At 40.5% G+C, this 12746-nt stretch overlaps 1 protein-coding gene across 4 annotated transcripts in view; it reads left to right on the top strand.

The window, feature by feature from the left end:
• Nucleotides 1-12746, top strand: part of RPS6KC1 (ribosomal protein S6 kinase C1) — a 113817-nt gene that overhangs the window by 37821 nt on the left and 63250 nt on the right. For all 4 annotated transcript variants that reach the window (XM_067564979.1, XM_067564981.1, XM_067564980.1 and 1 more), the window contains 2 exons: nt 3207-3266; nt 4108-4476. In XM_067564979.1, the coding sequence (XP_067421080.1) occupies nt 3207-3266; nt 4108-4476 (429 nt within the window). The remainder of the gene's footprint in view (nt 1-3206; nt 3267-4107; nt 4477-12746) is intronic.

The raw sequence follows: 12746 nt of genomic DNA, 5'->3' as shown, positions 1-12746 counted from the left end.
TGGGGCTACAACTTAGATACATTTAATTATTTCTATTAACTTCAGTGTTTCGAAGCCTGGTGTAAAAGTGGAGGCTTCATTTCAAGAGGTAAAAAAGTATTTTAACAGCAAATGGAGTGACTCTGAGCATCTGCATTTCTAAAGTTCACACAGCAGGAAAGTCCACCTCCTGTTTTGCACAGCTTTTTCTGAAACAGACTATCTTGGCGGGAAATTTTTTTTTCTTTATCTATAAACATGAACCATATTGAAAGATTTCCTTGTTTTTTATATATATGGAGTTCTATATATAAAAGTGAGAAAATCTTTCAATATGGTTGAGTCAGCATCTGAAACTCCATTACAGGCAGCAAACAACATGTGCCTAGAGGAGTTCCTACACCAGAACAGGCCAGTGGTTCATTTAATTTGTACTCTTTCATCTAGCAGAGGTCCATAATCTTATGAGGAATGCAAAGATTCCTTAAACAGACCTGGACAATTGTGCGTAACTTTATTGTAGCTGATGCTTGAAGGATGAGGGTTAATGGCTTTCATAATCCTTATTCATGCTAGTATGATGGCAGATGTTAACAATATGCTCAAATAGGTTGCTGAATTTTATGCTGAAACCTCACTCCATAGAAAAATTAGACTGGACCAAATACAGTATTGTAAATTGTGTGCAATCCCACTGAACCCCATGGAATTGCATGAGGTGTACGCAAGTACAATAATTTGGCCCATTAATTTTTTTTAAGCTTGAGTACTCATCTCCTGTAAGGTGCATGATAGTGCAGAAGCATAAAGTTCTTTCCCCTCCATACCAGCATTGGCCCTTCTTCTACCTTGCAATCATGTACATACATGTATCATACCAACCTCTTCCCCCCCCCCCCCCCAAATTATTTTCTTCTTACACCAATTGCCAAATCCTTTAGACAAGTGACTAGTGAGTCTTTCTTTCTATGTGCATTATCATGGCCACCTTCTCTTCTCTGCCAAAAATGAATCCAGTTCTGACCTCTCCCCACCCATAGAACAGAGTTTCAATATGTCATCCATCTGGAAATGGGATAATATTCTAAGGACTAGTTCAGGAGTGACCTTGTCGCTTACCTGTTTTTTAAGTAGGCAAGTATAGCCAAGCCATGCACTTCTAAGGACATTAATATGAAAACACCTGACTATGGGTATGCCTACACTGCAAAAAAAAAAAGACCCGCAGCAGAGAGTCTCAGAGCCTGGGTCAACTGACTTGGGCTTGAGGAGTTCGTGGTGTGGGGCTAAAAGTAGCAGTGTAGACGTTCTAGTTCTGTCTGGAGCCCAGGATCTGAGATTCACCCCCTCACCAGGTTTTAGAGCTCCAGCATGAGCAGGAATGTCTACACTGCTAGTTTTAGCCCCGTAGCATGAGTCTGAGTCAGTTGTCCTGGGCTTTGAGACTTTCTGCTGTGGATCTATTTTTATAGTGTAGACACACCCTATATTTACAATGAGGGAAAAACTAAGACTTCTAGGCTGGAGGGCCAGTATACCCCTCATTTAAAACATCACCTATTTCACATACACTGCCTCATCTGCATATCTTCACCCATAAATCAACTCTTCTCCCCCCAATCCTACCTAATTGCTGTCTCCCCTCCAAACAAAATCAACTGATCCCCCCTCCACCCCCATTCATAAATTCTGGTCCCTCAACACCTAAATTATGGGTTCACCTATAAATGCACAAATTATGGACTCTCCACATGCATCCTCCCTTATTCGCAAATTGTCTGCTCTCCCCTTGCCCTCCTGGTAAGGCGTTATGGCCCTCCTTTCCTTTCGCAGAGCTCTAGGACGGTGGTTCTCACCCAGTGGTATGCATACTCCTGGGGATATGCAGAGGTCTTCCACAGGATACATCAACTCATCTAGATCAGTGTTTCTCAACCGGGGATTGTGACCCCTCCCTCCCCAGCTCCACAGGGGGGTCACGGGATGGGTTTAGGGGGGTCGCAAGTGCAGGACCAGCATTAGGGGGTGGCAACCAGGGCAACTTCCCCAGGCCCTACTCCACTAGGGGTCAAATTAAGCTAAGTTACATGCTTCAACCTGGGAGGTAAGGCTTGGGCTTCAGCTGTGGGTGGTGTGGCTCAGGCTTCAGGGGTACAGTAGTCTGGAAAGGTTGAGAATTACTGCTCTAGGACACACAGGAGACTCTGCCACCCAGCAATTTCTGTTCCTTCTCCCACTTCTTTTAGAATGGAAGTGGTGCCTGTGCCACTTGGTTCCTGCTTCTCTCTCTCTCTGCCTTCTGCAAAAGAACATGGTGTCCTGCACTCTTTGTCTTCCCCCAGGCTCTTTCCTGAAAGAGGAAATGGGAGTGGCTCTATTTCCTGTCTCTTTTTCCCCTCACTCCCCTTCAAGGAACCAGCCTCTCCAGAAACCACTTGTCCAGGCAAAATTTCTGTTCATCCTTCATGAGAATTTTTCAAACTCTGTTTCTTGAGTTGTGGAGGAAGTCTAAAGTGTTTTTTTGTTTTTGTTTTTTTTTAAATATAAGAACCACCAGGGTCATGAAATATTACCTGGCGGTGTGGAGAATCTCTTAACTGCAATGGGAGTGCACAAGAGAGCAAATTTCGGGGTTTATCTCAGAATTTTCTTTTGTTCGTGGCCTGTTCATTTATTGCTTCAATGGCTATGTGTGATAAGATGATAAAACAAACTCCCATTTGTTGTCTAGGAGGCAGTGCCAAATTCATGGCTTATTCCAGGCATCTGGTGCAGGATGTTATTCTGGAATATTGCTTTCCAGATTGTTAGGTTGTGTGTCTTCTTGAAGTGTATGCATGTTTGCAAATCACTCATCTTAAATTTCCATAGGAATTGGGGAGCAGCAGAATAGTCTATATTGGGATTAAATGCCATCACAGTTGAATTTGGATAAAATGGTGTGGTACTAAAGCTTCATGTAGTTCCACTAAATAGCCACCTTTGCTGTTTAATCTTTGTAAACCTTTAAGGCATCAAGGAATTGAAAGATCTAAAACCACAGTTATGATGATGTAGCTGTTTTGACAATCCAAAATGAATACATTTGAAAGCAGGCTTGAGTGCAGTTGCTTCGAACACACTTCTATCTGTGATAAGACTGCATCAGTCCCTTTGCTTGATAATAAATTAATTTATATTTAGTGATGTAAAATATATCTAATATCTTTCTCCTCTGTCCTTTTTAGTGCAAAAGGATTTAAGTGGACTTGATGATGTGACACTTACCAGCCAATCAGAATGTGGAGGTGAGATCTAAAAAGAGCTTTGTTTACATATCTGGCATATATTTAAATACCAAAAACAGTATTTTGGAGTTGAAACTTGATGCCTTTTATGTATGATAATATATACAGAGGAAAAATTATAACCTATATATAAAATGTATTTGAAACCAGTGGGTCACAAATATCTAATTTAATTTAACAGCTTGTGCCACTTAGTCTGACTAACTTAAAGCAACAAGTGAGGTGTTTTTCTTTTCTTTTATAAACAGTAATCAATTGCAGTCTGAATTTGTTTTGTAGCACTATCCACACAAGCAGGGTTAGCCGTGTAATTTCCAGGAGCCAGAATGAGAGTGGGCTCCAAAGATATAGATTGGCTGCTAATTGCTTACTCTTCTTGCATTCTCATTGTCATAATGAGGAATTTGGGCTGAGTTGCTTTGGGAAGCCTTTTGCCAACTTGGAGAAAATTGGACTTCTGCAGGAACTCAAAAATCTTGAGGTCCCAAGAGAGTGCTGGTATATAAGGCTAGTCCTACACATGAAGTCTTGCGGGGATGTACATCAAAGAGCCAGGTGTTGTAGAGAGTTTATACTCTAGGCTTGAAATTCAAAATGGAACAGGAATGGCATGTCTTGCGATAGAGAATTCCAAAGGGCAGTTATGGTGTAGGAGAAAACCAGAGCATCGGTAGTCCTACTGGATTACACCAGGAATCTTACAAGTGGTTATGGAGGCTTAACTTGAATATTCATGGTGGGTAACAAGAAAGAAATTGTTGTTTTCTTCTTAGAGTGTTAGTAGAAATACTAAAACTAGCTACTTTAATTTCTTTGTACATACGTGTGATCATACTTCCAGGTTTCTCCAGTGATAGTGACCTCATCTCTTTGACAGTCGATGTAGACTCTCTTGCTGACTTAGATGATGGAATGGCATCCAACCAAAATTCTCCCAGTAGAGCTTTTGGTCTCAGCCTTGCTTCCGAATCCTTAGGACAAGGCGCTATTGCTTCTGATTGGGAGTGGAGCAAACCTGAAGGCGAGAGGGAGAGTGAGAGCCGTAGTCTGTTTACTGGGAGCTTAAGACACAAGCTTGGCAAACAAGATTACTTGGAGAAAGCGGGGGAGCTGATAAAGCTGGCCTTGAAGAAGGAGGAAGAAGAAGATTATGAAGCTGCCTTTAGCTTTTATCGGAAAGGGGTCGATCTGCTCTTGGAAGGTGTTCAAGGTATGGATTTTCCCATTGTATTGGACTTCTTTTTTGTTATGTTCTATTACTGACAACAATTTAGTAAGCACTAAGGAGGGTCTGTTCAATGGCAAATGATGTGTAGTTGAGAACTGAAATGTGTGGGTGTGTTTTTCTTTTCTTATCTGAGATTCTGTTTTTGAACAGTAATGCAGAGTGCCAAATACCTGTTTCCTTTTTAAAACTGAAGCACAGCCACAATCTAAACGCTGAGTTGCAGTTTGTCTTCTCTGTCTAGTATAGCTCCTGTAAATTTCCCTTTTATTACACATGAATTATCCTTTACATACCATTGGGAATAATTATCTATAATACTCAGAATTTGCAGAACCGTTGTAACTTAACTTACATGGTTAAATGAGGGTTAATTATCCCCATTTGACACATGGGGAAACAGACTTAGGTTAACTTTCCAAACACTTCAGGTTGTAGAAATGTTTCTGGCTCCCAGCCTTCTTCCTAGTCCACTAGACCATCTTGCCTTCTTTAGCTAAAAGACACATATATATATATATGCAAATGGTTTTCCAAGTTCTGTATTATAGAGCTTTTTGCATTGCCAGAGGAGAACAGAATTGTATGCACACATGACTTCACCCCTGTAAAATGTCAGTTTGCAAATGCTGAAGTTAATCGACAAACATCCTGCCCATCACACGGGGAAGGGTTTTTCTCTCTTCCATACCTGGTCCCCAAAAGCCCCAAATTACAGCAGCCTTTCAAGCCAATGAGAGCTAAAATCTATTAATATTAACTTCTGGTGAGGCTGCAGGTGTTGTAGCAGAGCAGCAGAAAATGCTTTGTACAGGAGTGAATTCAGCACCTGAGCAGCACTCCCACCCATGCTAGTCTACTGAGAATAGAAGACTAGAGTCCAGGTCTCGTTTGACAGTGCAGAGCCCTAATCACAGAACCAATGGGCCGATCCAGAAATTAACTCTAGTAGTTCCATGTAGACTAGTTTTCAGATTTTTATTATATTTCATCAGGACATACGGCATCGATCCTCTGGAGGGGTCCCTGCATGATTCTGTGAATGGATGTTGCATGTTGTTGCTCTGCTTTTACACTGGTAGGCAGAAAATAATAGGAATAGTGTCGGTGAAAATGTAGGTGGGGGGCAAGTGTATGTGCTTAGCCTCTGCTAGAGAAGAGCCAACTCACTGTAAATCTACCTCTTTCCTTCCCTCTGGGAGTGATGTCATTAGGATGGCTGCTCTGCTGCTTGTCATAGCTGCTCAACGGTATCTTATCTCTACTTATCCATGTTCTCAACATGCTTTTCATTCCAGATGTTGAATGTGTTGGGAATCCTTCTGTTTTTGGTAGCCTTGCTGTTCATTCTTTATTAGTACACTTCCTTTTAGGCCGATGTGCCTTTCATTACTACTTCTCTGAAGGACATTCCATTTTGTCATAACCACTTCTGTTTTTTCACCACAATGCAAGGCCCTTTCAAACAAGCATTTGCAGCTTCAGCATAAAAAGGCCTTCTCGATAAACCCAGTTTAAATTCTTACTTTGCTACAACTGCTAAAATTTTCTACCAAGAACCAGAGATTTCTTGCTTTCTCCTACTCTCTCTAATATTAGTTAGCTAGCTCTTTGTACAGCTACCTAGTGACAGATCTGATTTCCCATCTTATTCTCTAACCCACTGGTATTCAGCCTTTTCAGCTCAATGGCCAAACGTTATTTGAAAAAAGTGAAAGGGCCCCAGGAAGAGTGGAGTAAGTGAATAGGGAAATGTTATTTATCCTTTCACATAACACAAGAACCAGGGGTTACCCAATGAAATTAACAGGCAGCAGGTTTAAAACAAACATAAGAAAGTTCTTCACACAGCACACAGTCAACCTGTGGAACTGGTTGCCAGGGGATGTTGTGAAGGCCAAAATTATAACAGGGTTCAAAAAAGAATGAAATAAATTAATGGTGGATAGGTCCATCAATGGCTATTAGCCAAGATTGTCAGGGATGGATTACTTGATAATTGCCCTAGGCTGTTCATTCCGTCTGAAGCATGTGGCACTAGCCACTGTTGGAAGACCGGATTCGGGGCTGGATGACCACTGGTCTGATTCAGTATGGTCATTCTTATGTTCTTAATGTTTTTTTGGCAGATTTTCTGCCCTTTTTTCTTCCTTTCTACCACTTCAGGAGCACAAAGGGAGTAGTAACCAGCTGCAACTCCATGCTGGTGATACTCCCCATATGAGGGATTTCTGTGTGGGTGCAGAGTTAGCATAGCTGTCACCGACACCTTCCTCTTCCCATATGACAGGCGCTCTGTGCCAGCCCTTGGGGATCAGGGAGAGGAAGTGGTTGGAGTGTGTTTCACTCTGTCCGTCTCCAGCTGGTATATACAGGCCCACCGACAGCAATTGCAGGCCCCAGAGCAGAACAGTCAATGGCCCCACTAGAAAGGGATGGCTGAGATCCAAGTGGGCTTCCTGGGGTGGTTTTTTTTTTTCCCCCCTCTCTTTTTTCACATGCCATCACTGCATATGTGTGGCCTGTCATCTCAGAGCTAGCACTATTAGATTGAAGGTGTCCTTTCCATATAAAGTGGCAATTCAGAATGCTGCCACTTGGTGGCACCAAGAAAATAGAAATTGACACTTAAAAACCAGAATCACAGAATGCGATCTATGTAGCAAACAGTCAATCCTTTCTGTTTGTAACTTCTCTCTGACAGCTTTTCATATAGTAGTTTAGTAATGCAGCATCAGACCTGGAATTTAAGTGTCTCTTTATCCTGTTGATAACCACTCTTATTGACTTGGTATAAGGTATATTCACTCTTGCTTCTGACCTGTCCTAGTGGTATTGCCCACCTTTCCTAACTAGATATCCTTGAAGTTATTATTATTTTAATCTTGCAGACTTGCAATTCCGTAGCCTGTAATAAATAGCTATAATTTTTCTGCTCTTTCATAAAGGCTGTCTCTGTAAGTGAAAACCTGACATTCCTCATGTCTCTTCAGCCCTTTGACTTGGTGGCAATAATGCCAGAGGTGAAATACTGCATGTGCTGAAGCCAAGGAGATAACGATGTTGACTTGGTTTTCAGTTTCCTTTGTGTATACAGTGGAAAGCATGGTACTGTTAACTACATTGTTAGCAACTACACTTGTGTCTTCCCCTGTTACTATTCTGTGAGATTTTAACAGGAAATCTTTAGTGTTCTGTTTACTGTCCTGGCAAGAAAACTGATCTGTGTGCCTTTCAGGGAATAAAGGGGGTTGCATGATACTCTTAAATTCATAGAACTTGCTGTATAACCATAGCTCTGAGCATCAGTGCTATAAACAGCTTAGGCCGAATTCTGTTCATGTACCACCCATGTGCCTAAAGAGATGAAATTCTCCACTCTGTGCTCAAGCTCAGAATGGCACCAAAGCCCATGGCCTGCAGTAGTATCACCTATACTCTAAGCACACCTCCAGATTGAAACGGATAGAGTGATTCTTGCAGTACAGTTCCAAGGTGTACGGTGGGAGGCAATGGCTGTTTGCATCCCTCTCCCCCTTTGATGTGCTGGAATCCCAGTGGTGCTGCTTTAGTTTGGTTGACATATATGGCTATTCCTTTCTGTTTTGTTAGCATGCAGAACAGTCTGAGGTCAGTGTATTGCTTCAGGCCTGTTGATTGATTACATGAAGAAAAAAAAAAATCAACAGCAAGCCTTGTGCTTCCCAACTATCTCTCATTTTGAGGACTTTGGTCATTTTAGTCCCAAAGTTAACTACAAAGTTGGCGTCCCCTCATTCTTATTGTTGCACATAATTTGCATTTGAAAAAACAAATTGGGAGGCTGAGGTAATGGAAAATGCTATTCGTGTTAGAGAAATGAATCCCACCTATTTAACTCTTTCCTTATTGTGTGACAGTCTGAAATTATATGCCCCGTTTGGGCATCAGCAAGTCGAGATGTGTGACGAGCAAATAGTTAAAACATGATCACTTATATTAAATACAGTTTTTTTTATATACCGTCTTTCAGTAACCTAAAAAAACTGACAGTGCTTAAAATGGTGAGGCAAGAAAGATGCAGACGTAGGAGAGCCAGGTACATGAGTAAGGGTGACAGAATCTGTCCCATAAGGTTAAAGTAAGGATTAATAGCTAAACCTTTACTTACTGATCTCCATGTTTATACATGAAAATCTGGAGAAAGGTTGTATACTTAATCTATGATAGATCTTGAATGCTTGTTCCCTTTTGAGATTGTTCTTCTATTCTTCACTTGCATGTGTTTACAGCTGAATGATGAACAGTCTTGGTTGTGTGGAGTGAGCACTCGTCCATTGTAGTCCTCAAGGCTGAGCATCTGATTAAATGAACCAGGATGCATACAGTTTGTGTGGTGTCTTTGTAGATCATAAGTAAACCTAATAATAATTAATTAGTCCTATTTTCTAGCTCTTGGACACTAGTTTTCACTGGATAGCCACAAACTATGGCTAAGCTTCCACTGTTTTTGATAACATTTTGATAACATACGTTGCATACCGACTTACATTAGCTTTGCTGATATCCAACAAACAGAGCTGGAATGAAAGTTACAATGAACTTGGACCTAGAAATGAATATATAATGAGGCATTCCCACAAGAAATGAAATAGGGTTGCCTTGGGTGAGTAATATTTTAGACATGTAGATGATATTTCTGGCTATTTTGGAAATAAACTAACTTTACAGTTTGTAAATGTTACCTCCACTTTAATGGGGAAGATTAGGTCATCTATTGAGATGAACAGGGCAGCATGATTGGAGATTATTCCTGGGCTATTGAGGATGCCACACCACTTTCAGCAAATAATGTAGATAGAAGAAATAGACCTCGTCTAGTATGTTTGGTACCTGTAGGTGTAGTAACTGGAGCTTTTGCCTATAGAGTTTAAATGTCTCATTGAGTGTTGTCACTGATGTGAATCTCTAGCTAAATTTACTTTTCTGGTGTTAGGAAAATTGTGGATGGGTTTGAGGTCAGGTCTGGTTCTACATGTTAATCAACTCTTAGACTCATTTTCAATAGGTATTATTAACATAGTTAAATTTGAGTTACAGTATTTCAAATTTTCTGGAGTTTCATATATCTAGAAAGTGGATCAGTGCTGCCAGTATCCAAGTCTTGATATTACAATATGCTGACCTTCAGTTCTATAGACGTTTTGTACACTACAATTGGTAACGATTTTCAAGAAATACTTGTGCTGGTCTTGTAGAAACTGAATGAGGTGCGGAATGCTTGTCCTATCTGATGTTTCTCACTTCTTTTTAGGTGTATCTCTTGCAATAGGTTATCTGCCTGCAAGCTCCCTCTTTCTATTTAGCATTCCAATCCAAACACATCTTTCCCCCCCCTCTGATTAGGTCCCCCAGTGACCTAGATGTTCCAGAGGCAGAGCTTAAGATCACCCCTCCAAATGTATTTTGACTGTCGTAAAAAGTACCGTGATACGGTAGGATGTGCCAAATTGCTCTTTAAGTAGTAGACCTTGTTGAATACAAAAACAAACAATGTAATTTTTGAAAAAGTATAAACTGTGGTGTCCTAAAAGCAATCAGCTGAATAGTTTATTTCCACCTTCTGGCTACTCACGTGGACTGCCTACACAATTTTTTTTGTGTAAGAAATTAACTCTCCTTCCTCAATTTATGTAAATCAATGCAAAATACAGATTTAAATCTGGTGATTTTTAGGCTCAATTAACCAGGCCTATCCCCACCGATAGTATTTACTGCTAAGTAGCAGAATACACAAATACTATAATACCTGATTTTGATATAGTGAAGAGCTTATCTCTGTGCTGATGGCGTAAGCAGTTCTGAGAATCTAAGGACTCTTATGAAGGTTTTATATTATTTCCTGGTGAGGATTTTAAAAAAAAAATCTGCAACCATATTTCCTGAGGATGTTCCTTATTGGGTTAAAGTCTGCATACTGCGTAGTGGAAAGAGACATCTTGGAAGAAATATGCTCATGCCATTGATTGGTGGAGTCTTTTTTTTTTTTTTTTAATTGCAGCAGCTTAAAACAGCTTGTCTATCTTCACAGCTGTGGGGCTTGACCAGCATGAGTTGTGGCCTCTTAGGAGTGTACTGTCTGCTCTTTCAATTTTGGGTTTGCAATTTTTTGAAACTTCAAATAACTGGGAAGCTAGTCTTCACATAAAAAGAAAAGGAGAGAAGTAGGATTAGGCAGTTCACTGCCTTCTGGAAGTTCTGTAATATGAATCTCTCTCTCTCTCTCTCTCTCTCCCTTCCTGCAATTCGTCGTCCTTCAGGCTGTTGTAGTTTCTTTCCTGGAGTCAGGAGTCTATCTTCAAACTCCTGCTGGATTTCCTCTGCCATGTAACAAGTTGGTGTATAGTATTCACTGACTTTCCGTCATAAGTCTGTTTAGTTGAACGCCCCCTGAGAACAGACTGCAAAGAGGCTTGGAAGCATTTAGGTTTTCATTTCTGTGGTAAGATTCTGTGTAACTACTTCCATTATTCTGGCTGCCAAAGCCGTCTCCTGTTTCTGTGGTGCTAGTGTTGGAGGACATGCTGCTGCTGGTACCGTGTTGTTTTCTTATCAGTGTTAGGAGGCTGCTGCTTCTCCTTCTGTTTTTGTGCTGATCTAGGTTCCAGATTTTTTTTTTTTTTTAACAGACGAGTGTCCAAGGATGTTTCTTCCATTGTAGAATCCATGTAGTTTAAGACTGACTGGGAAATAGAGCCAGAGCTCAGCATGAATGCAGATGCTAGCAGGGTCTGCACCATGTGCCCAGGCCGCTGGTTTCTTTGGACAGCTACACACACATACTACAGATTACCAGCTTTACCAGCTTCTGTCACGTTTAAAACAGTTATAAATGCAAGAAACATTTTTATCTGAAGTGAGATACTCTATGAATAAAACTTTTGAAAAGCTATGTCTTGTATGTGCTATGATTATGGTTCTTAACTGATATCTGCCTGTTAGTCACTTGAACACTCTACATGCAGAACACTTTCCTATGTAGCCTTAACCTTTGCACTTATTTCTACATATTTTTGCAGATAAACTTAGACTTCTGGCCAGACTTGTGATAACCCATTGGTGGGTTAAATTCCATTTCACTGTCTGAGCTGGAGTTGTACCTTCACTCACGGTACATGAGTTCTAAGCACTTAGGGAAGCATGCATTAAATGTTGTGTGCTCAGAATCATTAAAAGAACACAAATGTTTGTCCTTATCAACAAACTGGAAAGTTATGAGGATTTTGTGTTCTAGGGAGTCCACTTGTTGCCACAGATTTCAAGTCTGTTGCCTGCAGACTTCAAAGCTTCACTTAAAAAAAATGCTATTCCTCATGGTTATGTAGATAACTAGTGAAGTCTGCAGATAACTAGAAAGAATAACGCAAAAAAGCAAACTCCACTATTATCTCAATCAGTTGGTTGCTCTGAAACCTGAAGGTGACAAAATGTCAACATTAACTGTTTTGGTGCTGGTCATTAACAAATTGCCAGCTTATGTGCTGTTCCTCCATCTCAAGCTGCCTCCAGGTGCTGAAATGACCAGCTGCTTCCTTGACAGCTGCCAAAATGTCCAGCAACTAATTATGCAGTCAACTTAAAAAGAATTCCAGCTTGCTGTGGAGTTTGGGGAACTTGTTCGTAACTCAGCTTCTCCTCTCATTTTTGAAACAAATTTCTCAGAAGTATGCTAGAAATTTCAGAGCTATAGAACAGTGGCAACAGAGCAGTGGCCACAATATCAAGATTTATGAATTGCATATTCACTTATGGTGTTTGAGAGTTTGTTTAGTTAATATGGAGATAGCATTCTGATTCATATGATGTAAGAAGTGTTTGCACTAGTGAAAACAGAGGTCCTCAAACCAGATAAGCAAAAGTAACAGCTGGGTCACCCACTAATGAGAAAGGTGCTGCTAAACCTTCTTTTATTATGGGAAGAATAGATCTTTTAAGGCTTCTTCCCCCCTGCATTTTTATTACTGCATGGAAAGCAGTCGTTTCTTGAAAATCCAACCGGGGGATATGTATAGGAAGGCTGTGAAGGACGTAAAGAAATTTGTTATAAAAAAGAGTATTTTAACTGTTACAGCGGGTGATTATGAATGGCTTATTCAAGTTTTTAGCATTTGAAGAAAGTTTTACTCTTTCAATCAATGGCTAAATACTTGAAGTTTGAAGAGAACCACATAGACAGATCCTTCACCAAATTCCTGGTATCATGTTCTTTGAAGGAA

Source organism: Emydura macquarii, unplaced genomic scaffold (genome assembly GCF_026122565.2).
Source record: "Emydura macquarii macquarii isolate MOO-44397 ecotype Brisbane River unplaced genomic scaffold, CSIRO-AGI_Emac_v2 contig_2676, whole genome shotgun sequence".
Lineage (NCBI taxonomy): Eukaryota > Metazoa > Chordata > Testudines > Chelidae > Emydura > Emydura macquarii.
This window is presented reverse-complemented; position numbering and strand designations above follow the sequence as displayed.